At 38.4% G+C, this 27,681-nt stretch overlaps 2 protein-coding genes across 5 annotated transcripts in view; both read left to right on the top strand.

Moving 5' to 3' along the window:
- The window catches only part of CCDC82 (coiled-coil domain containing 82), a 54,889-nt gene extending 46,598 nt beyond the window's left edge, over nucleotides 1–8,291 (top strand). For all 4 annotated transcript variants that reach the window (XM_069079715.1, XM_069079713.1, XM_069079716.1 and 1 more), the window contains 2 exons: nucleotides 448–633; nucleotides 4,082–8,291. In XM_069079715.1, the coding sequence (XP_068935816.1) occupies nucleotides 448–633; nucleotides 4,082–4,147 (252 nt within the window). In that variant the 3' untranslated portion in view covers nucleotides 4,148–8,291. The remainder of the gene's footprint in view (nucleotides 1–447; nucleotides 634–4,081) is intronic.
- A 1,932-nt stretch (nucleotides 8,292–10,223) lies between these two features.
- MAML2 (mastermind like transcriptional coactivator 2) overlaps nucleotides 10,224–27,681 on the top strand; it is a 439,594-nt gene continuing 422,136 nt past the window's right edge. The window contains exon 1 of the mRNA XM_069079875.1: nucleotides 10,224–12,175. Within this exon, the coding sequence (XP_068935976.1) occupies nucleotides 11,630–12,175 (546 nt within the window). The 5' untranslated portion in view covers nucleotides 10,224–11,629. The remainder of the gene's footprint in view (nucleotides 12,176–27,681) is intronic.

Consider the following 27,681-nt stretch of genomic DNA (forward strand, 5'->3'; position numbering starts at 1 on the left):
TTCATAGCAATAAATAGTTGCAAAGGATGGAGAAACTTTTTTTTTAAAGTGAGATACCGATTTAGCCTAAAGTTGAAATAAATAAATTTTTACCTGTTTAGAAAATTCATTGAGAAATTCACTGGAAAATTCATAAGAGAAATGTCAAATGCTAAGAAAAAAATTAGTAGTAACATAAGTGTTTGTTTCTATTTGTATTTTGCATGGAAAATTCTTGGAGTCCAGGAATTTCCTTTTCAATAAATATGTATCATATTCTTATGTTGCCTTTAACAATAACATCAGTAGCTAAAGTAATCGTTTAGTAAAATCATCAAAATTAGATTTAGGAGTTGTCATGGTTGTAGGTTATTATCAAGGTAAATTACAATATTAAAGTATGTAAACATACAAAACAGGTTATAATGTCACTAGTCAGATTAACTCTGCATTTCTCTCATAATTTAGGTTCTAAAGGTTGGCAAAGTTTGTGCTGATCGTACTAGAATTTACCACCAACTGAAACATTTCAAATACAAGTTGTACCAGGAATGTTGCTCTATTGCAAAGACTGAAGAAGTTGAAGATGAACAGGTCAAAGAAACTGTGGAACGAATTTTCAGTCAGTCAAAAGAGAGTGGCTGGATTCAGGAGGTAAATTGGATTCTTTGTTATTATAATGGTGATCCCTTTCAGTTGAGTAGATGCCTTTAACAATTACCCAGCAATTGGAAGTGACTAGAGAAAACAAAGTTTAAAACAGTTCTCCCTGTCTCTCTTTATTTTCTCTTCCCATGTAAATAAAGCCTTTTCCATGTATATTGCTTTTCTCTCACATAATCACACAGATAATCTCATGTCTTCACTCCATCAAATAATTTTAAGAAGCAGTGACACTATGGTAGACATATTATAAAGTCAGTGGAACAAGGCCTCTACCTTCTTGCTTTACACTCATGTTGTCTTTTATACTTATCTTTCCCCCTTTTGACAAAGTACAAGACTTATCCTGTGCTTGCCTGCTTTCTCTTGTTTAGACTAGTGGGAATGAGGAGGCACCTGAGACCACTTCTGCTGCCACCCACATCCTCCTCTTGGGCTCATAGAGCTAATTAGTGAGGACTAGAACTAAAGTTGAAGAGAAATACAGAACTGTCAGGCCACAATGCTGATTTTTTTAGCCCCTCATTTCATTGGTAGTAAATTTGATAGCAGGGATATAGCTGATGGTTTTAAAAAGTATACCTGGACTCCTAAGATCTCTTAGCAGCTTACAAACTCTGGTGTGGTCAGATAACTATTAGGATTGTTTATTTTACATTTTTGAAAAAGAGAATGTAGTAACAATCTTTTTCATCATATCTAGTCATGCAAATGCTTAAGACATAATAAATAGATTTGCAAGTAAACTTAAATTTCTAGCTAGGGCTTTATCCTAAATTTTTAAAAATTTCTGACCTGTCTAGTGCCTAAGGGTAGTTAGAGGAAATGTTTTAGTAGAAGGGAAACAAAAGGAAGTTAATTTTGAGAACAAACTCTCCTTAGTAGTAAACAAAGGGAAGAAGAAAAAGGGAACAAAAAAGGAGGAACTATTCAATTCTTTTCGTACTCTTTGGAGAGCTGTCTTCACAGGGAATGAAGCTATTGGTTTTCCCCTTTGGTAATTATCCTTCCTCCATGCTCTCCTTTACAACAACTCTCATTTTGACCTCTTAGATTTTTTTCTTTCTTTCTTTTTTACTTAAGTTTTTTTTAACCTTTTGCTTTCTTTCTCTCGAACCAAGTTCTGCTCTTTCCTACCTTTCTTACTCTTCATCATCTACCTCTATGTTTTATCATCTATATTAAAAAAGAGAGGAGAGATCCATGCCCTACCCAGCAACTTCTGCCACTGCTTTCCCAGGTAGCATCAACTCTTTATTTCTGTTTGTTATTATTTATTGTGTAATCTACTTACTTACCTATTTGAAGGCTTACCTTTTGCACAATAGAGGATTGTATCACATTTTTTTAGAAAGATACTATATAAACATATAATAAAATATTAAAACTTTAAAAAGATAAAGAAACTGAAACATTTTCTAGAAACAATATGTTTTGCCAATTACATACCTTGTAGGAAATTTAAGAAAAGCAGTCACAGAGGTTTGGGACAGCAGAAGTGACTCAGTTCCTGAATCTAGAAAAGGAAAGGCTATTCGTGGTTAAGGAAAGACAACTGCATCATATTACACTAAGAAGAATATCACTTTACATTTGACATTAAAAAGATCTCAAGGTTATGTGTATCTAGGGTTTAATACTCTAAAAGATCTTTATTTTATTTTTGGCTATCACTCTTTCTTTGCTCCCATTTAAAAATATTTTGTCCCTAGGACTTCTTAAATAATTTCATTTAAACCTAAGTACTTTAAACCTCAGATAAATTCCAATGCCCCCTCCATGCTGCAATTAAATTCAAAAGCTGTAAAGGATCCTGGAATTCTGAAAGTGAAAGGACACATCTATCCCTTTCTCTGGGTCATCTGCATTCTACTCCATGTACTCCTTTCATGCATGGTGCTTCTCTTCCTGTACCCTCCCAGTATAATTGCTACAATCCTGTACTGTACCTGCCATTCTCCACTATCTGAATGCTCACATTCCTGACTTTGGCTTTTGCCTCCCAAACACATCCGTCATTATTACCTGATTCAAACTGTATGCTGATGCTATTCCCTCCTCCTGGTATTTTTTCCTCTCCTTGTTTTCCTTTATAGTCTTTTTCTCTTCCTTACCCCAACCCCAATTTATCTTCTTCCTAGAAAAGACCCCAGAACTCTACTAAATTAATAGAAATTATCCTATTTATGGATATCTCATGACATGCTCCCAAAGACCTGCTAAATAGGCTATCCTCTTATTCTGCTTATTCCTCCTTTACTTTCATGATCTATTATTATTATGATGTTAATGAAAGAGTTTGATTTTTAGTGACTGAAAATGGAGTAAACTATAGCAAAATATAACAAAAACATGGGAAAATCAAAATGTTACAAAATCATAAAAGTGCATACTCCCTACTTTAAGCAGAGGAAGAAAATATGTAATACATCAAAATTTTAACATGTTTTTCCTTTAAGAAGGTACACATAAGTGCTGAAACTTCCTAGGCAGTTTAGTGGAATATTGTTGTTCTCTGAGAGAGTATATAAGAACCAGGAAATAAGGAAAGTATGTCAATTTAGCATCCTTTGTAGTCATGAGTAGTTTATAAATATATTGTGTACATACTACATTGTGTAAACAAGGGTTTGAGTTGATTGAATAGTGAGCTTCTGTTGGATCCTGACAATTGAGTAAAAATATGTTGCTTGAAAGAGAAAGCTGAAAAGTGATTTTCACTTTTATATTTACATTTTGAGAGGCAGCATGACATGCTGGAATGAGAATCAGACTTGGGCACAGGAAGACTAATGTTCAAGTCCTGCTTCTGACACATACTAAGTGTAGTAAGTCACTTAATCCTTCAGTGACCATTTGTTATTGTTGTTTAGTCATGTCGGAGTCTTCAAGACCCCATTTGGGGTTTTCTTGGCACAGAGCCACCAGAATGACTTGCTATTTTCCTTTTCTCCTCATTTTACAGATGAGGAAACTGAAGCAAACAGGGTTAAGTAACTTGCTTAGGGTCACACAGCTAGTAAGTGACTGAGGCTAGATTTGAACTCAGGAAGATGAGTCTTCCTGACTCCAAGCCTGGTACTTTTTATATACTAAGACACCTAGCTTCCACAATGTTCCAGGCAATTCTCTAAAACTCTAGGTTTCATGTAAGTTGCTGATCTACTTAAGAGGAGGGATTTTCAGCATTAATTTTCTTACACAAGTAAAATCACAGGTTCAACCTTTAAAAAAAAACAACAAAAAAGCCTCCTTTACTTTTCTTAAAACTAGAAATCCTTGATTGAATCAAGGCCTCCATTTGTACCATTGGCTCTTTTTCCCTTTACTATGAATTACAATTAACACTATTCTTGTTTATATGCCAAATGAGGCCCAATTCATCTTCAGTCAGTTCTTGCCCTCTGTGAAATAACCAGTATTTTTGTTGTATGTGCAGAAATATGATCAACTTGAAGAATATCTCAATTTTGCGGATTACTTTCATGATGAGAAGTTTGACTAAGTTGTAACTTCCTTTGGAGAAGATTTTATAAAATTGTGATGAACGTGAAGAACAATGAGTACTTGTTTCTGCATACCATGCTGAATATATTTGCACATTTTTGAAGATTTTCATAGCAAAACCTCTTGTTTTTAAATATATAGGTCCATTTTAATTTTTGTGAAATCAAATCAGTGATCTTATTTTAATATTTTATCTGTGGTACATAGAAAGCATATGCTAAATAATTTTTTAAAAGCTAATCAATGTATTTTTAAAATTATGTCAGTGACTGTGTAATAGATTACTATGTCTAGTAAATATGAGTTGTTAATTTCATGCCAATTTGATGGAGATATGTTGTATTTTAAAGCTGTATTTAGTCTTAAATATTTATGTGTATTTATTGCCTTCCCTCTTCCAAAACTTTTTGCCTGTCCATCTTGCAGTATTAAATGACCTTCGCTTAATGTTATTCATGCTATGAGCTAAATAAGTGGGCTGGAAGAAATCTCAGTAGACCTTCAGTTCATTTCCCATCCATCCAACCACTGCAGGACTGTACCTCAACCACCTAGACAGAGTAGTGTCATATGTGTTCTTAAATATCCCTGGAAGGGGATTTCAGACCTCTTATTAGTCCATTCCAGTGTCTCACAATCCTCACACTCAGGAATACTTTAATGTAGTGTCCTTTCATGATTTAGGATATTCTTTTTTTTGTGCTTGCTCAGTGTTAAGTCTAGATATAAATGATTGAGGTATATTTTATATTTTTAAAATCGTAAATGTTCCCATATCTAAGTTTATTTAATCTGTGGAGATGTAAAAATGTCAAAGGTGATTTTAGCCAAAAAAAAAAATCAACCCCTTAGAAAGTATATTTTGTCTTGTGCCAAATCTAGAAAAATCCAGTTTAGACTGGTGAAATAAATTGTACAGTTTCACAGGAAACAAATGGGCCTTGTCAGTTGTTTATCTTTTGTACTTGGGAGTCCCTCTGTAGTAAGACAAGCTTTTATAGTGTGGACTTCAGTATAACATAAGTTCATCTTGGCCCTTTTCCAATGTGGCTTAGATACAGGAAGTATCAGATGGACACCATTATAATATGGTCTCAACAATAATATGTTCCATGGCATAGACACCAAGGACAGAGTCATATAAGGCTTTGGTGTCTAAAGCTGGATACTATTAGAGACTGCTTAATTATCATGTTTCTTCAATTCATTTGTTAAATATGGCTCTTCTCATAGTAACCTACTTAAAAAAAAACTCACAAGATAGAGTGGATTTGTCAATGTATAACAGTTTCGTGGAGCACATAGTCTTAAAAGTGTGGATGACTGAAATTTCACTTGCAAACCTCTTCATCCTTCTGGATGGCTCATGGAAATAATTCTTAGCCGTTTTCTAGGGAAGGAAACAGACACAGAGTTGGAATAAGAGGATAAACTGTTCAAAGAGGAAATGTTTAAGCAAGGAGAGATTAGGAGAGAAGTGATGTTCAAGTTGGAAGGTAGATAAAGTATGAGAAGATGTGATAAATGAATTGGAACAAAGAAGAGCAGGAGAAACAAAAAGAAATTGGCTTCCTCTACTGTACTTGACTCTTGACTCTGGAAACTACCCTTTCTGTAAAGTCCAGGGCAAGACAGAGAGGCCAGGACAGTGCCGAGAATGGATAATTCTTGAAAGACAAACAAGAGTCTAGTGAGCAGAGGCATTTTATGTAGTGAATACCAGTGTGGCTGCAGTTGAGAAGTACTTATGAGTAGCTTCTCAGTTATCTGTAGCACTTTTAAGATCCTGAGACCATTATTCCCATTCCTACTCCAAAATTATCAGTATTTGTTTTACCTTATAATACAAAAGGAAAAGTTTTTAGGAGCAGGATTTTAAAAATATTTTAAAGAAAAACCACTAGAAACCATCAAAAAGGGACAGGCTGTTAGGTGTTACACTTGGTGCCAATTAGGTAAGGAGAAAAACAGTTTGTACCAAAAACAGTCTGTAAGCAAATTAAGAATTTTGATAATATAGAACCATCCACAGCATTATTATATTTCAGCTACTATTAATGAGAGTAGGTATATCATTTCTATAGCATTCGAAAGAACTTAAGAGTTTGTGAACATGTTAAAACTTTTTCATGGGCTGCCGAATAGGGGTAAAGGGAGAACTACCTGAGATTGATTTTCCAAAGGTAGTTGTTATGATTTCAAGTGCTTGATTACATTTGTCTAAATCAAGTAAATGGAGAGTGGTGGTAGCAGTAGGGGGAAAAAAGGAGAGGAATAACTATTGGACAGTTGTAGTCTAAGGATCTGCCTTCTCCTTTTGCCCAGCAACATTGTTTGAGTAGAGAATAGTAGTGCTAAGTGGTTAGGTAAGCCATTCATTCTTTAGGCTGGCCACCCTGAGCCACTCTCCCCCACCCTTTCACCCCCAGTGAGGCTCAGTTATGAGGCCTGCTTAAGTCAGGACAGCTAGAAGGTTGAAGCCAAGTTCCTGAGGTGCCCAATGGGTGGTTTGCCCTAGGAACCATTAATAACACTCTTCTACTTTACTAATTCTCTTTTCTCATTTCTCTGTTTCCTTTTGGGACTCATTCTCTTTCTGATCCCTTGGTCCTCCTCTCTCTCCACATTCTCTGCTGTGGCACTCACATTTCTACTTACGGCTTAAGCTACCTTTTCTATTTGAAATAATTCCCAAATCTTTGTAGTCATGACTTCTTTTATTAGTTCTAGACCTTTATCTCCAGCTTCCTCCAAGATATCTTAATCTAGTCCCAGGGCACTTCAAACTCAGTATATCTGGTGCTGAGCTTATTATCTTGCCCTTCCCCCCCCCCCCCCCCCCCCCCAGCTAAACCTTGCTCCTTTCTCTGACTTCTCTGTTTTTATATTCACTGAGTCTTTCTATGTTCAAATTGTTAAGGTTATTTTGACTCTTTCTTTTCCCTAACTTCTGTCTAGTTAGTCACTTAAGTCTTGTGGATTCCATAGCCATATCATTCACAGCCATCTCTCCTTTATCCAGTTGCCATCACCCAGTATAGACCTTATTACCATTTCCCCTAATTCATTTATATAAACTTTCTCCCTTTCTAACTATCCTTTAGCACGGTATAATGGATAGAGTGTTAAACTTGGAGTCAGAAAGTTCTGGGTTCAGATCCAGACTCTGACATTTACTAGCTGTGTGACCATAGGCAAATCATTAAACCTCTCTGAGCCTCAGTTTCCTCATCTGTAAAATGAGGATAGTAATACCTGTAGTACCTACCTCACAGGGTTGTTGTGAGGATCCAATGAGATATTGTATGTAAAGCGCTTTGCAAGCTTTAAAGTGTTATATAATTGTCAGCTATTCTATTTCTGCCAGAGTTATCTTCTTATGTATAGGTCTGATCATATTGCTCAGTTCAAATATTTTCAGTAGCTCTCTGTTGCCTACTGAGTAAACTTCATATGCCTTTGCCTGGTATTCAAGGCCCTCCACAACCTGGTGCCCCTCTACATGGTGAGGTGGAAAGAGCACAGGGTTTGTAGTCAGGGGACCTGGGTTCAAATCCTGGCTATGCTACTTACTACCTATATGACCTTGGTCATTTTAGTTCTCTAGTCCTCAGTTTCTTCTTCAGTAACTTAAGGTTGGACTAGATGATTTCTAAGGTCCTCCTAGCTCTAAACCCTATGATCCTACCTTTTCAGCCTTATCTTACATTAATCCCCTCCACATATTCTGCTCTGGCCAAACTGGACTTCTCTTTCTCCCCTAATACACCCTGTGCTCTCTTGCCTCTGTGCCTTCGCTTAAGCTGTTCCCTATGCCTGTAATGTTCTCCCTACCTTTTGAATTCCTTACCCATCCTTGAAAGCCCAACTCAAATGCCACCTTCTCCTAGAAGCTTTCCCTGATCCCTATTGTCAGTGATGACCTTCCCTTTTGTACCTCACATGGCACTTTGTTTTGCACTGCTCTAATGCACTTGTTATGTATTATTGTATATTATGGTTGTCTGTGTATGTGTCTTATTTCCCTACTAGACTGTAAGCCCTACAAGGGCAGGGACCATGTCTTATCTAAACTTTGTATCTCAGCTCTCAAACAGTGCTCTGCACACAGTTGGTGCTTAATAAATATTTGTTGAATTGAATTGAATGTGTACTTGAAATTAAATGTCTGTGGGTATAATAGATAAATAAATAGCTAGATTTTTCATCCATACCCCTGGCACACAAAATAGAAATTTTATTATTACACGATTTATGCATCTTTGACTTAAAAAAAAAAGTCTTTCTGAACACAAGGATTAGTGCTTACAGTTTTATAGAAAAATTAATTTGATTCCCCTGAACTGCTTGCTGATATCCATAAAGCCAAACTATTCCAGGACTGGTAGTGGAGACATTTTATAAATCTAATTATGTTGTTTTTCATCATGTTAACTTATTTAGGTGTAAATGAAGCACTCATTTCCCATACATCTTATATATTCATGGATCCACAAAATCTTTTTACAAGTTCTGCCCTTTTCACTTTAGGGGTATTGAACTTGGGGAGATAAGGGACAGATAAAAAAATGCTGCCTTTATTTTAAACATTTTTAAATTGTGCACCAATGAAAACATTAGTAAAGATTTTTTTTTTCAATTGGAGTTAGTGTCTACCCAGTTCCAAACCAACACACAAGAGTGAGTCTGTGGAGAAAAAAACAAAATCTGGGAAATACTACTGTATGGGGAACTGGAATATTTAAATAAAAATGAATGAATAAATAAACCATAGTTGTAATGCATTCCCCTTTACCTTACCAATTCAATTAATTAGTTTACTAGTCTGTAAACTTTGGTAATGAAGAGGCAATGTAGAGTAGTTAGAGAGCTGGAGTAGTGGTTAGGAAGCTCTAGGCTCAACTCAAATACAGGTTGGTCAGATGACCCTGGGCAAGTCATATCCTCTCAGTCTCTAGCATTAGGATCAACGTTTTAAGCAGAGAAAGTGTTGACTTACCTTAATACATCAAATTCCCAGTCTTAGAAAATGGAACAAAAAAAATAAAGAATCCATCATAAAGATGCCATAATGCATTTTAAGCTGTTGAGGAAACCATCTAGTGTCCACACAAATATTTATGATTTCGTTTATATACCAAAGAGATGCAAACACTTCACTGAAAGTCCTTGGAGAATTTAGGTGTCACACAGCAATCTCATGAACTACAAAGAACAGTAGTTTACTTCTTAGTTGAGTTGTTCAGTTTTTTTTTCAGTCCTATCTGACTCTGTGACCCCATTTGGATTTTTCTTGGCAAAGGTACTAGAGTGGCTTGCCATATCCTTCTCCAGCTCATTTTACAGATGAAGAAACTGAGACAAACAGAGTTAGGTGAATTTCCCAGGTTACACAGCTAGTAAGTGTCTGAGGTCCAGATTTTAACTCAGAAAGATGAGTCTTCCTGATTCCAGACCCAGTGCTCTATACACTTCAATACCTAGCCACCCTACTTCTTAGTTGTAAGGAATGGATAAGCCTATTTAATGATCACTCATAAAACACTTTACTAAATGTTAGTTTCCCTGTGTTGCTCCCTAGACTGATCTATACACACAACACCTGCCTTCCAAGAGCTTATAACCTACAGTGGCTGTTCTTAGTGTCAGTGATTTAGATGTCCTAGTCCGTGTCACCATGTGGCAGCTACTAAATAGTTCCCCTTACAACATAATTAAAAAATGAAAATGGAACCCTCAGAGGGAAGATCAAAGTTTGAAATGGAGAACATATTCCCTGACTGGGAATTTCTTCAATATTTAGAGCTGATGAGCTAGTAGGAGAGAGGATGGGGAATTTCCCTAGTTTTTCCCCACCAGAATCCTTTCAGTTAAGCATCCAAGAACAGCTCTTTCTGATTTACTTCTTCTGCCACTGGGAGGCCCTCTGTGCTCCTCTTTCCCCTCTGCCCATCTCCAATTAATTACTCACTGGTGCAGTGGCACCAGCCATCCACCAGGGAGTCTCCAAATAAGCTTGCTCTCCCTCCCCCTCCCTCTCCTCCTCATACACCACCTCCCCCCCCCCCCCCCCCCCCCCCCCCCTCTGCAGCTTTGCTGGCTCTCTCTCTTTCTCTCTCTGTCTCACTCTCTCTCTTTCTCTCCTATCCGAGCACAATGAAAGCCTGTGTATCTCCGTGACTCCGGGCAGTGGAGCGAGTGTCAGCAAAGCGACCAACAACAGGGGAGAAAGAGAAAGGAAAATACCAGCTACTTTTTTTTTTTTTCCATATATAAATCGGAGCAATCCAAGAGATTCACATTGGTCATTGCGAGTCCCAACCCCGCAGATCAACTGGCCGGGGATGGAATGTACAAAAACAGAAAGGAAAGTGACTGGACGTTACTTGGTGCAATACGCTGGAAGTTTGTAAGTTGGACTATCATTTGTAAATTACTCTGGGAAGAGTTGTTCTCTGTTGATACTGTGTCTGAATAGAGCCCGGGTGGGGAACAGCAGCATAAGCGGGAAAGCAATGCGCTAAGTGATCTTCCTGGCTAGCTACTTTAGATTGCTTTCATTAAGGAAAGGGAACCTTACAAGAGATGAGGCACTTACCAGTGGCTGGATTCGCGGAAGAAAAGAGCATGGTCTGAAAGTCCAGTTATTGACATTGTGAACAACCGAGAAACTGTCTCCCTCTTTTTGGGGGGAGACGAAATAGAGGAGCTCTGTTGCAGCAGCGACAGTAACCGAACAAGGAGGAAACATAGGGAGCAAAGAGGGGAGGAGGGGGAGAAAAAAAGAAATTAAAACCAAAAAGACAGTAGTTCCTGTTGGCACATTGTGATCCTTGGCTTCTAAACTCTATTCAAAAGGCAGCACATTAAAAAAAAAAAAAAAACATGAGAAAAAGTGACCGTGGTGAGGCCATGAATCCAGGCAGCTTTGCATTGTGCTTTTTTGCTGAAATTTCCCCGTAAAGAAATATCAGAAACAGCTAGGTAAGGGGGTTGGGGGGAGTTCAAGTCTTGATTAACCTCTCTCTCCCTCAACTCCTTTCTGTCTTGCTTTCTCTTGACAACTCCTGAGTCCTTATAGCTAAACCCTGTATCCTATAACATTTGCAAAGTACGCAGTGGCTCTTGTCAGCCTGGTTAAAAAAAAAAAAATCTCTCAACTCTGCCCAACTTCTCCAGAGCTGTCAGATGCAATTAGAGTAAGTTGATTAGGATTTGTTGTCATCTTACTTAGCCTGTCCAATTGGCTTCCTCCCCACCCTTCTTCCACGAGGCTATTCCTCCACTCCTTAACTTCACTCCTCTTCCAAGCCTCAATTTCCCCAAATGTACTCACTCTACATGTGGCACTGAAAAGAGTCTACATCATTATTGTTAATACTAATATTATTATTATTATTATTGAAAACACAAGTTTCCAGCACTAGCCAGAGTTAACCACCATAATATCCCAGAGGCAGCAATCATTGTGGCCAATAGGATGGGGGACACGGCTCCCCCTCAGGCCCCAGCAGGTGGGTTAGGGGGGGCTCCTGGGGCAGGGCTCCTTGGAGGAGGCTCAGTTGCCCCCAGAGTACACAGTGCTATTGTGGAACGTCTGCGTGCCCGCATCGCCATCTGCCGCCAGCATCACCTAAGCTGTGAGGGACGCTATGAGCGAGGTCGAGCGGAAAGCTCGGACCGAGAACGGGAGAGCACCTTGCAGCTCCTGAGTCTTGTACAGCATGGTCAGGGTTCAAGGAAGGGTGGCAAACACGCTAAGGCTAATGCCAATGCCACGGCCACTGCAGCACCTCCTTCCACTGCCGCTCCTCCTCCTCCTCCAACATCAGCAGCAGCAGCAGCAACGCCAGCCCCACCGCCTCCACCAGACTATCACCACCACCACCACCATCACCACCACCCCCAGCACCTGCTCAACAATGGCAGTAACTCTGGTGGGAGTGGGATCAATGGCGAGCAGCACCAGCAGCAGCCACCTCCCACTTCAGCTACTGGGGACCAGAGGAACTCAGCCCTGATTGCGGTAAGCAACACTCTCCTATTCGTTCTCACAAGAATCCGATGGTCTTTGGTAGCATTGGGTATGTGCTGGAAATGGCGATCCATTGGCAGTCTGATGGGGAGTCTTCCCTTCAAAAGCTAAGAATGAGATGGTTTTGATATATCACCTGTCATGTACATTGATATTCACGTGGTTTCTTCTGCCTATAGATGACCTCCCTATCAGAATCCATGCATCTTTTCTAGGCATCTTTGGAGTTCATGGAATGCAGAAGCAGGCTGAACCTGGCAAGGAAGGCCTGGTCAAACCTCTATCACAACTATGTCTCTATGCCAGTTGGCACTTTTCATTGCATATACCATGAGGTTGGATTTGAAACACCTTTAGGCCTGACGCCATTCATTTGCTTTAAAGTACACATTGGTCACCTCTATCCCATTTTAGTTCTGTGAATTCTTCTCAGAGTGCCCCATATCTTTCAGTTTTGAGGATATCTGTGGCTATCTGTAGTTACAGAGCACATATTTAATTCCTTTCAGACAAGAGTCCTGTGAAAAATTCCCAAAAATGGAATAGGAGGTTTTGAAATAGAAGAAAAGTTTGATTCTGGTTTAGTTTCTTTGGTGTCTCTTGCTTAATTTACCCTAGATCCTGCCTGTTTTCTTTCCTGCTATGGACAAATGAGCCCCCTCCACTATCCCTGAGAAATTATAGTTGACTAACCTGTCTTCATCAGTATACACATGAACAAAGGTGTATTTGCACAACATCTTCTAAAGAAGTACCCAGTTGTTGGCCGCTCCCAGAGACAGGATATCATACTTGAAGGGTCTGATTAAGTTTCTGGCCTGGAATTCTTCCCCAGCTGCACAGACACACCCTGTCCCAGAGGGAGGATCTTTTTAATCATTGGCTCTTGGTGCCAGTCACAGTCACCTGACCTCTAGTCGTGTGTATGGCTTTGCCCACATACATGTAGCTAGCTGGTCAGCAGTCCTTGAATGGAAAGTGGCGCCCCATCCCACAGCATCCCCGAGTTCTGTTATGCCACTGATGCTTTGCATCTGTTCACACAGCATAGCTCAATTCAGCCTCAGCCAACTCTAATGAAAGCCAGCCACAGGAAATGGCCAAGTAAGCCAACTCTAAAGTATTCAGGAAGCCCACTGGAATGGATGAGAAGGCAGATGCAAGTCACCTGTTGAATGGCCCAGACAATGTGCTTTGGGTCTGGGAGCTATAGGTGGCAGCCATGATAGCTAGTGATACAGGACTGGTTCTGGATTCAGGAAGACTTGAGTTCAAATATGGCATTAGATACTAGCTGTGTGACCTTGAGCAAGTCACTTAACCACTGCCTGCCTCAGTTTCCTCAACTATAAAATAGATATAACAATAGTACCTACCTCCCAGGGCTGTCTTGAGGATCAAATGAGATCATTGTAAAGTAGCTTAGTAGGTATTCTATAAATGCAAGCTATTATTATTAATTATTATTATATGATACAACTGCCTAAGCAGCCCCTGAAGTATTCAAGGGGCCCATTGTCACCTCAATTTTCACTCTCTCCAAATTTTGCTGTGGGGGGATCTGGCATTTTGACATTACTGAGAGATCTATGTATAATATATATTTAGTGTTTAGATCTCCTGGGTTCATTTTCCTTCATCAGCTTTAGTTCTCCTTTCCCTCCACCACCTGCTTTATCACTAGCCAGTGAATCAGGATCCCTCAGAGGGTAAGAGGAATTTGGTTTGTGCAAGAAAATATGAAATATGATAAAATATTTCATATGAAATATGAAGTGAGTAATGGAAGGTGGGGGTTGGAAGAGGCTGGAGGGCTTCATTGAACCAATGAAAAAAGAATAGGGTTTGTATTTATGTGTATGTGTCACAGGCATCTTGGGGCCTAGAATATCTAAATGCATTGATTGTCTCCTACAGTAAATTTATAATCTGTCTTCAAGTCTCCTCAGAATACAGCTTTGTGTGCTGTCTAGTGTCCTAATCAGTGTGCCTTATGTATGATCCATCAAGAATGAGACACCCATCCCAACAGACAGTAGAATAGACTAGTCTCCACCCTCTGTACCATCACTGGAGAGGGAGGGAAATTATTTTTTGGGAATTTTTTAGGAAACCTGAAAAATCCCTGCCTTGGTAGTGATTTCTCCAAAACCTTCTTCCTAAATGATTATGAAGGAGTTTTTGCTTTCCATTAGAAAAGGATAGATGATTTGGGAATTGGATGTAGAACCCAGCAAAAATGCTATCTTTTCTCCTAGTATTTGGCAATGAAAAAGGAAATGAGCTTATGGGATTACTAAAATCTTTCAGTGTTCCTAGGGAGCCCCAGGAAAGGATACTCTGCTTCAGCTGAACTATCTGACTATAGTACTCACTTCTTTTTCCTAAGAGTGAATCTATTTTGTCTTTTCCAAATATGCGTCCTCCTTGAGCACAAAGAATTGGAAAAGTTTCCTGAAAGGTACAGTTAGAAGAGTGAGTGAAAGGAGGTTTAAGGGCCTTTCTTAAGTTTTCTTACTGGTTGGTTTTCAATGAAAATGTGATGCACCATGGGGTTTGTCCTCCCCACCTTTGGTTATTGGAAATTCCATTTCGGTTTTGTTCTTCTAAATTTGGTACTCCATTACTCAGCATGGTATATAGAGATGGGGATGTAAGTGCTGTATTAACCTGATAACATTGTGTCCAAGGAGAGGCCAAGTCATTTGGGAGTGATTCATTCACTGGGCAGATTAAATCTGTAGTCAGCTAAGCTAGGCTAACCTTTATTCTCAGAAAGTCCCAGTTTAAAAATGTCCTTTTTCCCCCTCAGTATGTGTGTCCAAACTCTTAAAATGATTGACATCCTAGATGTATGCAGATTTATGTGGCCTGGATGTGTTCAATTTTTCTAGTTAATTCATAAGAACTATGTGCTCATAAAAGTCCAAAAGCAGCTTTTGGAGGAAAGCATTAATGAGGATACTGATCTTCAGTGAAATACATTTTAGTGTCCTCAATATAAAAGCATCAGTATCCCCACAGTACCTCCTTGGGGTGCTTTGCCCCTTGCAAGTGCTCAATAAATATTTTCTGTAAATAAGAAGGGATGAGTGAATGAGTATAAAAAGAAAACTCACTGTTCCCTGTGGTGGCCTGGGATCTGGGTGCTACTATTCAACTACAGATGGGTACTTAGTCTCCATCCTTTCCAACAGATAAAGCTGTAGGGACAGTACAATATAATCCCCAATCCCTATATAATTCTGTACAAATTGAGAGCTACAGCCTGGAGCCCTCATTCAACCAAAAATCTTCATATAGTTGAAATACAAGTTCAGAAGGGAGCCTTCTACAGCAAAAAAAAAAATCAGGAATGGGAGTTTTGCTCTCAGAAGTTCTTCAGGTCCAAAAAATGAATTGAGGCTATGATACTACTAATAATCATGTCATTAAAATTGTGGATTAAATATGTTTAAATCTAAGTAAAAGTTTGTGGCATTAAATAATTTCTGGTCCATGAAACAGCATCATTTTGGAGCTATTGTTGGCCATTGCTAATCTTTCTCTTGCTTTGGGTAGATATTTTTCTCCTTATGTGTGGGCTGTTTGGCTAGGAGGGATAAGTGATTCTAAGTCATCCTTGGAACAATCATCAACCTCTTAACATAGTGCGGGTGAAAAGGACTACCATACTGTGTTTGGAGACCTATGTTCTTGTCCTTGCTCTGCACTAACTAGCTCTATGATTTCAAGCAGGTTACTCCTTGTACTCTGGTTTCTTTATCTGTAATTATGAGGACAGTCATTCTGAAAGTCATCATGGTACCGTGGGAGTGCTGTATTTGGAATCAGAAGACCTGAATTCAAATTCTGGCTCCTCCACTACTACCTGTGTGACCTTAGGCAGGTCTCTTGAGCCCTCTGGGCCTCCACTTCCTTAGTCCTAAAATGAGGAGATTGAACCTGATGACTTCTGAAATCTTTCTACTCTAAATCTATTATCCTACTTTCTTACCTTCTTAAGAGGGTCAAATGAACTCACCTTTGTGAGAACGTCCTGTGCAAGGCACTGTTTTTGATTATAAAAAGTGTTTCTTCTTCAGTGTTTGACCAGTATACTAAAATTTTAGTTTGTCCATGCCTAATAATAAAATAACTTTTATTTTCAATAGAGCTGTTGCCATTTCAGATTCAGGGTTGTCAAGATAAGGCTATCAGGAGACATATCAATTCACTAGAGCGCTCTTAAAGGCCCTAGTAAATCCTAGTTACAATGTGCGACTGCTGTTAGCAATGTGTTGGGGTCTCAGAAAACATGATCTCTGACAGGCACATATTATAGCACAGAGGCTTTACTAAAGAGCCTGAAAGGGTGTGTACAAATAGTCCTGATAGGCAAATGCTACTGCTTCTAAGGAATATTAGAAAGGTCGTTTACACAAATGGGCCTGGGAAAGTTAAATATTTTGTTCACAATAGCCTAAAACGTTAATTGTTAGCTTGAGAATGTCAAACAAGTTAAATCATTGCCAGGACTCCTTGGTTATTTTTATTTGATGATAATCAAGTTTCCAATGGACAAGTCAAAGCTAGGGGAGCTACTTGGAAGGCCAAGCAGGGAGGCCTGTACAGAGTCCAGGGACAGCCCAGCTCAGTCTGGGTGTCTGGAGCTGCCACAGTGACAAATTTCCTTTCTAAGACACCAATAGGAACACTTACATTACAGAGATGCAGCAGACATTTCCTAAAAAACTGACCTTTTTTGTTGAGATTCATGGAACAGAGTTAGGAAGAGAGTATTCTTATCTACAAGGGACATTCTTATCCCTTTTTTCAATTACCTAGGAATTATAAGATCTCACAAAGGTAAAAGACCCAGAACAGTATTTTCCTTTATCAGAAATCAAGAAGAATCTTGCCCTGGGAAACCAGAGGAAGCCCTTTTCTAAATGACAACTTAAAAGCCAACAGGTTAGACTCATGCTTGTTTAGCTCAGTGTTGACTTTCAGAAAGCATCAGCTTCCTCTGAAATCTTTTCAGTTATTACTACTACAGCAACAAATAGTAAAAACAATTAATAACAACTGACATTTACATAACACTGTATATAAGGTTGTGAAATGCCTTTCCATGCACGATTTCTCTGAGCCTCACAACAACCACATGAGGTAGATATTATAGGTATTATCATTCCCATTTTTACAGATGACCCAGAGAGGCTGTGATTTGTTCACAGCTACACAGCAGATGGGACATCATAAGTAGGATCTGAGCCCACATTTTACTGACTTCAGAGGAGCACTCTACCCACTTTGCTGAACAACTAGGCAACTTTCATAGAATTCTCAGTTTCAAGCCACTTTGTCTTATGATTTACTCTAGAGCTCAGTGGGAATAACAAAGCAATGGAGTTTTAATATTCTTAGCTCTGACACATAAATTGGATGAAAATAGTTTCCTCCATTTTAGTTAGATAATTTTTAACTTCAAAGAATATTGTAACTTGGAAGGGAAGTCCATCCCATGTGCTCTGCACAAGCACAGTTAAACCGAAGATTTACAGAAGCACTTTTTTATGTTCATGTGCAATTTTTTATTGGATATATACTCATTGGAACCACATATATACACATGGAATACATAAATAGATAGGTTGGGTGAATATGCACAGAAAACATACACATGGAGCACTCATTGAAGTTATACACATACAGGTAGTATAGCATGAACACACAAACAAGTGATATACACATGGGAGTTTGTGAGGCATGTGTGCACATCAGTCAACAAACATTTATTAATCACTAACAATGTGCCAGACACTGTGCTAAGCCCTTTACAAATAGTATCTTATTTGAACCTCACAACAACCCTACAAGTAGGTGCTATTATTTTTTTTATAAATTTATTTACAGATTTTTCTCCCTGTCTCTTCCCTTCCCCCACCCCAATATAGCAAGCATACTGAACATCCCTTCCCCCAATCTGTTCTCTCTTATGTCCTCTCCCACCCCCCCTTACTTTCTTGTAGGGTAAGATGGATTTCTATACTCCATTGCCTGTATATCTTATTTCCCAGTTGCATGTAAAAACCAATTTTTAACATTTGTTTTTAAAAATTTAATTTCCAGATTCTTTACCTTCTTCTCTCCTCACCCACCCCATCTGGGAAGACAAGCAATTCAATATAGGTTGTACATGTGTAGTTACACCAAACATTTCCATAGTAGGTATATTTGAAAGACTAACTATTTCCATCTATCCTATCCCACCCACCATTTATTCTATTTTCTCCTTTGACTCTGTCCCTTTTTGAAAGTGCTTGCTTGTAACTATCCCCTTCCCAATCTGCCCTCCCTTTTATCATCCCCCTCTTATCCCCTTCTCCTCTACTTCCCTGTAGGGTAAAATACCCAATTGAGTGTGTATGTTATTCCTTCCTTAAGCCAAATCCAATGACAATAAGGTTGACTCATTCCCTTTCACCTTTCTGCTCTTCCCCTTCATTGTAACAGTTTTCTCTTGCCTCTTTTATGTGAGATAATTTACCTTATTCTATCTCTCCCTTTCTCCTTTTCCCAATATACTCCTCTCTCACTTCCTAATTTTATTTTTTAGATATCATCCCTTAACATTCAACTCATCCTGTGCCCTCTATGTATACATGTACACATACACACACACACACATATATACAGAAGCATATACCCTCATACATATATATATTCCCTTCAACTATCTTCATACTAAGAAAAGTCTCATGAGTTACAATTATCATTTTGCCATGTAGGAATGTAAATAGTTCATCTTCAATAAGTTCCTTATGATTTCTTTTTCCTGTTAACCTTCTCATGCTTCTCTTGCTTCTTGTATTTGAAAATCAAATTTTCTGTTCAGCTCTAGTCTTTTCATCAAGAATGCTTGAAAGTCCTCTATTTCATTGAATGTCCATATTTTCCCCTGAATTATTATACTCAGTTTTGCTGGGTAAGTGATTCTTGGTTTTAATCCTAGCTCCTTTGACCTCCAGAATATCATATTCCAAGCCCTTCAATCCCTTAATGTAGAAGCTGCTAGATCTTGTGTTACCCTGATTGTGTTTCCATAGTACTCAAATTGTTTTTTCCTGACTCCTTGTAATATTTTCTCCTTGACCTGGGAACTCTGGAATTTGGTTATAATATTCCTAGAAGTTTTCTTTTTGGGATCTTTTTAAAGAGGTTATCAGTGAATTCTTTCAATTTCTATTTTGCCCTCTGGTTCTAGAATATCATAGAAATTTTCTTGAGAATTTCTTGAAAAATGATGTCTAGGCTCTTTTTTTGATCATGGCTTTCAGGTAATCCAATAATTTTTAAATTATCTCTCCTGGATCTATTTTCCAGGTCAGTGGTTTTTCCATTCAGATATTTCACATTGCCTTCTATTTTTTCATTCTTTTGGATCTGTTTTATAGTATCTTTATTTCTCATAAAGTCATTAGCTTCCATTTGCTCCAGTCTAATTTTGAAGGAATTATCCTTCAATGAATTTTTGAAATTCCCTTTCCATCTGACCAGTTCTGCTTTTTAAGGCATTCTTCTCCTTTTTGGCTTTTTGGGACTCTTTTGCCATTTGAATTAGTCTATTTTTAAGGTGTTATTTTCTTCATTCAGGCTGTTGACTTGTTTTTAATGATTTTCCTACATTATTCCCATTTCTCTTACCATTTTTTCCTCTACTTTTCTTACTAGATTTTCAAAATCCTTCTTGAGCTCCTGCTTGGCCTGCAATCAGTTCATATTTTTCTTGGAGGCTTTTGATGCAGGAGTTTTGACTGTGTTGTCTTCTTCTGGTTCTATGCTTTGATCCTCTTTGTCCCCAAAAACGGATTCTATAGTCTGATGGAGCTTCCTCTGTTTGTTTATCTTGTCAGCCAATTACTTGACCTTTGAGCTCTTTGCCATGGTAGAACTCTGCTTCCAGAGTGGAGAGTGCTGTGTCCCAAATTGCTGGGGTTTTGCGCAGCTGTTGTCAGTTTTTCCAGGCACTGCCTCAGAACTGTGAGGAGGACTTTCTCTCCACAGCCTTAACAAACTCTGCCACACCAGTGCTCCTCACCCCAGGACCACCATCCAAGACTGCAACCCAAATCCAAGCAGGGTAAAGCAGGAGAATCCTGCCTCAATGCCAGCAGAGAGATTCCTGCAAATGTCCTCTGGACAGTCACTTAGTCCACCTACAATATGTAGGCCAGGAGCTGGAAGCAGCAGCAACTATAGCACTTGTAGCTGCAGTCATCTCCACTGCCCCAGGGGCAGGGGCTGGACAGCTCTCTTCTGTCACCCTGGATCAGCTGGGTTCTACATTACCTTTTACTTTCTCTTTGGCTTTTATGGATTGAGAATTCTGGGAACCACCACAGCTGCTAGTGATTCACTCTCCTAAAGTCTGCTCTAGCTGGTCTATGCCACTGGTCAGGGCCACCCTGGGTCTGGGCCCTCATGCAGGACTGTCCTCAGCTTCCAACTTAGTGCAATAGACCCTTCCTGTCAGCCTGCCAGGCTGCCTTCAGTGGGAGATTTGTTTCTCTCTGTTACTTTGCAGGTTCTATAGCTCTAAAATTTGTTTAGAGTCATATTTTATAGGTTGCTGGAGCAGGAGCTCAAGCAAGTTCCTGCTTTTACTCCACCATTTTGGTACCGTCCACCTGAGTAGGTGCTATTATTATCACTCCCATTTTAGAGTTGAGAAAATTAAGGCAGACAGAGATTAAGTGACCTGCCTAGAGTCACATGACTAGTAAGTATGTGAGGCAGGATTTAAATTCAGGTCTTCCTGATTCTAGGTCCAGATCTCTATCTACTGTACCACCTAGTTGCCTATAGAAGCATTCTTAATGTTCTCTGGAAAAAGACTCTTCACATTTTCTTCACATTCACATATTCTGTTAGAATAGATCATAGCACTACATAACCAGGATTTCTACTTTTTCCCCCTTTGGTCTAATCTTACTCCCTTTGTTTGATTCAACTCCTTTGTTGATTCAATCAACCAATCTATAGAATTAAGGAATCACTAATGGACTTCCCTTCAAATGTTCCTGGTGAGCTTTGCCTAGACTACTTGGCTCCCATTATAGTCTAGCTTGTGGCATGCTTATTTATAAGCAGGCCGCATTCCCCATATATTTTAAGTTAAGGGCATTTTACATGATATAGGCTTACTGTTTTATTTCTAATTTAGAATTTTATCTCAGTCCTGTGCTAGGCTAATTGGGGGCTACAGAAGAAAACTAAGGAATTTCATGTCCTAAAGGAATTTACAATCTAATAGGAGTGACAAGATCAATACATAACAACAACAAATAGCATAGGTGAGCATTTCAATAAGTGCAAAATTGAGTGTATGTTACATATATTTGAGGACTAGACTGGTTATAAAGGGCTTTACAGAGTAGCTGCTTTGTGAATACTTACTGAATAAGTGAATGAACAAATGAATAAATTTGAGATTGGCCTTGAAGGATGGGTAGAATTTGGATAGGAAAAGCAAAAAAACATAAGAGAAATAAGGGGAAATCTGAGCAAAGGCATAAAAATGAGAAATAACTATCATATGTTTATGGGATATAGGAAGCACGGACAAGGACTGAGATTGTGGTAATAAAAGATAATTTTTGAGATTTGGCTTAAGGGTAGTCCACAGAGGCTTGAAGGCTACGCAGAGAAATTAAGATTTTTAACTGCCACATTTTACAAGGCACATTGACAAAATGGAGTGTGCCAAAGGAGGGTGAGCAAGATTGTCAGAAGACTGGAAACTGTCATACAAAAATCAGTTGAAGGAATTGTGGATGTTTTGATCTGGAAAAAAAAAAAAGATGTAGCATGAAACATGACAACTGTCTTTAAACATTTAGAGGGTTGACATGCGGAAGAGGGCTTAGTTTGTTGTTGTTGGAGTTTTACTTTGCTTTTTAATGTTTTTTCCTATTTGTTTCCAGAAGGCAGAAGTAGTACAGTGTGACAGATTGAAGTTCAACTAAAGAAAACCTCCCCAATAATTAGAGCTTCCCCAAAATGGAATGGAGTTTTGAGAGTAGTGAGTTTTATATGACTGATCATCTTCAAATGGAGGCTGAAATTAAATTTTTAGCAAATTTGGATGGTAATCATGCTTTGGGTGTGAGTTGGACTAAATAGTGTCTAAAGGTCCTCCAACTCTTAGATTCTATGATCTAATATCATAGGAAAGAGGTAGCTATTGAAGGTCTCTGAACAGGAGTCATAGTGGAGTTTGATCATCAACCATATGGCAAATACAGAAAACCAATATAATCTAGTACAATAAGCAGCAAAATGTCCAAGTTCTAGTTCATATTTGCCTACGTAATAGCTGCAGGGCCTTGAACAAGTCACTTATTTCTTGAACAAGTCACTGTTTCCTGCCCTCATCAGAGAGTGGTTTTTGTGTTTGAGCATGGGTTGTTTTGGGGGAGGTTTGTTTTGTGTTGTTCTGAATAGACCCAGGCTTTTACTGCTATCGAGAGTGGCCTAAGAAGAAGCTCTTTCTACCAGTGTAGATGGCAACTATCTTGCAACTTATAATTATAGTTTCCTGGGGCCCTGAGAGGTTAAGTGACTAAATTGCCCAGAGTCATACAGCTAGTATGTGTCAGAGGTGAGATTTAAATCCAGGTCTTCATGATTCCAAGGCTAGCCCTCAGTTTACTACGCCATGATGCCTCTTGTTATGAGGCTCAAATGAAATCTCTTCTGTGGAAGCATTTTGAAAAACTCCGAAAATGCAAATGTAGGTATTAATACATTCTAAAGTAAAAAAAATGGCATTTGGGTATTGAAAAATCATCAAAATACTTTCCTTTGAACTAATAATATAATCTTCCTTCACCTACTTGAAAAGAGATTTCACATCCCCCCACAGAAGAGCATCTCCCAGACTCCTGCCCAAATATCCTAGCTTACCTCTCTTTGAGTGTGTAATGCATGCCTTGATTTTTGCACACAGCTGCAATTTATAGCAGGCTATGAACATGAATGACATGACCTTTGACATAGAAAGGAGATGGATTAACATGAAATTATGCTTACTAGAAACAGAAGAGAAATCAAAAGAACTATCAAAATTTGCTCTTAAGATGCCCCCAAAGTACCTCCATTGCTAGGCCAACTTTCTCTGTGGATGGACAACTCTCTCATCGCAGAAACTAATGTTCCAAGTGGACAACTCTGCTTCCTTTTTCTTTTCTTGTAAACCTTTTTTTTCCCCAAGAAAAAACACCAATAAATTGTTTTTCCAGATGGCCTTTCTGATTCAGATCAGTTTTTAAACACCAATATGCTAATGATCCTTTAGGAGTCTTATTATACCTCAGGTTTAATTTAATTTCGGTAGTGGGCCAATTGACCCAGTTCTGTGCCCTTCAGATTTCATAAGGCATGGAAATGTGACAGGTAAAGGAGAGGAAAAAAAAGATTTTCTTCTCTTCTCCCTTCTGGATCCTTTGTATAGACCAAGTTCATGTACAGTTTGAATATATTACTATGATCTATAAGTCATAAGTGAATTAAAAATGTCTGCCAGATAGTAAACGTTCCTACCCATCTCTGAGAGAAAGGTAAGAAAGAACCCAAGAACAAATTCTGTCCCATTCCTATGGGGAGAATAGTTCTTTCATTCTTCCTCTTGACATTAGCATGAGCTCTGTCTAGCCTCTGGGTATTAGGCAGATGATTAGGTTAGTGGTATACTTTTCCCTGTGGCTTTTGCTGAATTTAGCAAATGTCTTAAAGCCACATATAAATGACATTTGGAGAGAAAGAGTCTAGACATGGGCATGTGTATGCATTTGGGATTGAGGGAGAAAAAACAGAAATGTTAAAGTTGAGGAATTTATGGGATATTGCTTCCTTAAAGATTTAATCAGAACTTAAGAATTTCCATACTGGGCCATGGCCCAGTAGGTATTCTCTCTGTAACAATAGCATCAAAAGGTGTTTATGGGAAGGCATGGCTCTTTACCCAATTATGCATCCAGGAACATACTGGAGCCAGTTCGAACTGGTTAAAGACAACTGGTTGTTAAATTGTCCATGTTAACATTTATACCTCAGAAATCAGCACATTCAGAGTGAGGAGGAAGGGAGAAAAATAAATAAGAAGTACATGGTAGAGAAAAAACAACTTAGAAGGAAGCACAGAAAAGCAGGGTAGCTTTGAAAACAATGTGTAGCATTTATTACATAGTTTAAAAAAAGTAAACAGTCTGAAATGGAAATTTGTGGTTTTATATTGATTCTTCTCTTTATGTGCGGTATACATGGAAATGTTCTTTTTTTGTATTTAAGTTCAAAATGAATAAAAAATTAAAATAAAAAACAAAATCAGCAAACTACAAGTCAGGACATGATTTTTGTTTTGTTGATTTCTACACTTTAAAAAGTGGTGGAAAAAAATGTTAATAATGAAGATTAAACTTAAAAGTGTCACATGTGAGCACTTTTTTAATGAGAGAGTCAGTTGTTAAACATTTGCTAGCATGTTCCTGGATTCATCCCATGCTGCCTAGGTTCCCTTAATAACTCAATATATTGCTGATATTCAGGAAAGTTTCATCTATCTATGAATTAGGTATGACACCTCAGAAATGATAAAAATACAATAATAGTTCAGATCTATATTTTACTTTAAAGTTTACAGAGCGCTTGGCACACATATTAGGTAGCATCTAAGGACTCCAGCCTTAAGATGCTGTAATTCTAGATGTAGAACATTTGCGTAGACTAACAAAAGGTTAGATATGGAGGAGAACCATGCAGGAAATTTCTTCATTTTAGAAATGGAGAGACACAGAGAGCTTAAATGACATCTCAAGTCATCCAGTTAGTAGAAATTAGATAATCAATCAACAAGCATTTATTAAGCAGCTTATACTACTAAGATGCCAGATAATATAGAATGTTGGACCTTGAATCAAGAGAACCTGAGTTCAAATTATGCCTTAGACACTTAATAATTGTGTGACTCTAGTAAAGTCATTAAAGTGTCTGCCTCATCTTCCTCATCTGTAAAATGGGAATAATAATGGCACCTAACTCCAAGGTTTGTTGTGAGGATAAAATGAGATAATATTTGTAAGAATACTTTGTAAATCTTAAAGAGTTATTATAAATGCCATTAGTATTACTGTTAGTTTTATTTGTCAAGTACTAGCCAGTGGGGATACAAATACTAAAAATTAAGTCTCTTAAATCTCAGTTCAGGGTTCATTCCAGCATAAGCAAAAGACCTAGTTGTGGGTGTCCACTAGGCTCTTAGAGCCAAAAGAAAGGGTCAAATTGTCAATGTTCTGGTAAATTGTGACTGTATCTAAACCAGTGTGGGTGATTCAAGGAAAACCAAATCCTAAATGCTTAGCTCTTTGAATCATTAAGGAGACTGAACAATCTCTATTTGCATAAAATTGGCAATTTATGGGGCCCCTGTTCTTACCCTTTTTGAAAACCAGAAAGCTCATTCATTCTCACATTGAAAAGTTATCAGTAAGTTAGCCCCGGCTAATGAGCCGGAAAAACCAGTTTTCCCTGTGCTGTAGTCTGACAGTGCCAGTGTTGAAAGCTCCGTGCCTTGATGTGGTCCTTAGCTATCCCTGCTTTGCTTAACTCCACATGACGTATTAATTTCAGGAAGAAACATGAGGAAGATGTTGACGAAGCGTCCAAGTAATTTTTCTGAGTTTTGATAACTCTTAGTCATAAGTCGAGTATTTATATGAAGCAGTCATTAGCTTAGGTATTCAAAGTGGTGTAAGTGAGCCAGGGAATAGAGACACTAAATCTAATTAGGCAAAGAACATTGTCAAAAGATCGTAATTCAGCTGGATTTTTTTTTTTGCTCACTAATAATGATTTTTAGGCCAATTGAAACTGAACTAATTTTTGTTTTGTTTTGTTAAGAATAATTTTTCTCTATTGTCTTCAAATACTGAGTTATTACTTCAGGCTTCTGAAACAGTATGGAACCATTCATTCACTTTTTTAAATTTTAAATGATCTTTTTCTTGGTAACATAGTTACCTTCCCTTCATGTTGGGTTTTAAACTAACACAAATAAAACTCAAAAAAGAAAGAACAAGGCATGTCAATGGGACAGTGTTAACTGGCAACAAAGACCAAGGTACTTAATTTTGATTCTATTTTTATTTCTTCTTCAAAGGAGAATGACGTTTACACTGGAGATGAACACACCAAAATGACTAAAAGGGAGTTGATACCCAAGATAAGAAGATAAGAGAGCACTTAGTTGTTCTTGGGGAAATCAATATTTGGGCCAGAAGGACTACATCCTCAGGTCCTGAACAGACTGGCAGGTCATTGCCAAGCCACTGTCAGTGATAGTTATTCCTTCCACATCGAAAATTAGGGGCAGGGAGACTTTGCAATCTGGAAAATCCTCGTAAAATTTTTTTGACCCTCTCTTCATACTAGAGGAGTCTGAATTTTTTTTTCTTTTTCTTTTATGGGTGTTTACAGTACCTTATTGTAAAATTGGGTCAAGTGTTTGGTCATAGGCTCTGTGTCATCCACTGGCCTTTGCGTGTCTTCCGTGACTCCCGCAAAACTCCTCCCAAATTCCCATTTAATTTTTTATCCCGACCCACAATATATCAAAACTGCAATGGTGAAAGTCATGATGTGGAAGGGATAACTTTATTTGAAAGATTATGGAGAATAGCAGAGGTAGCACAAGGAAGGAGAAAGGCAAATGTCTCGATTTTCATAAAAGGGGAAAAGGGCAAATTATGCAAACCAGAGGCCGGTGAGTTAGACTTCATTTCCTGGGAACTTTCTAGGGCACATTATTAAAGAGATGGTTAGCAAAGGAGAAAGGTAAGCAAGGATTACGAAGTACCAGGCATGGCTTCATCAAGCACCATGCAAGACTACCCTCATTTGCCTTTTATGAAATGATTGCCGAGCTAGATGAGCTGAATGTTGTGTATATAGTTTACCTGGATTTTAAAAAAACTTTTTATGAAGTATCTCATATTATTCAAGTGGAGAAGAAAAACAATGTGAATTGGGCTAAAATTCAATCAGAAAAATTGGATGGCCCAATTTACCAAATAGTTGTTAATGAGTCAATGTCAGAGCAGCAGGAGGTCTCCAGTGGAGTACCCCCCCCCAGGGATTTGTGCATGTCCCTAGGCTTTTTCTTTTCCTTGTAACTTCTATCAGTAACTTGGATAAATGCATTATATGGTATACTCATCAAATCTGCAGCTAACAAAGTCAGGAGAGAGAACTAACACACTTGATGTCAGGGTCAGGAACCAAATGGGTTGTGACAGGAGAGCATTAGGCTGAATCTAATAAGAAGAAAATGAATAGTGATAAATGCAAAATACAAGATGGAGGACTCATGGTTAACAGTAGTCATTCTGAAAAAGATTGGGGATTTTAGTAGATTGCAAGCAATTTATGACTCAGCATTGACAAGCAACTGCCAAAAA

The sequence above is a fragment of the Petaurus breviceps genome, unplaced genomic scaffold (assembly GCF_028583685.1).
Source record: "Petaurus breviceps papuanus isolate PSGF00001 unplaced genomic scaffold, PetGlider_PUasm1.0 91133, whole genome shotgun sequence".
Taxonomy (NCBI): domain Eukaryota; kingdom Metazoa; phylum Chordata; class Mammalia; order Diprotodontia; family Petauridae; genus Petaurus; species Petaurus breviceps.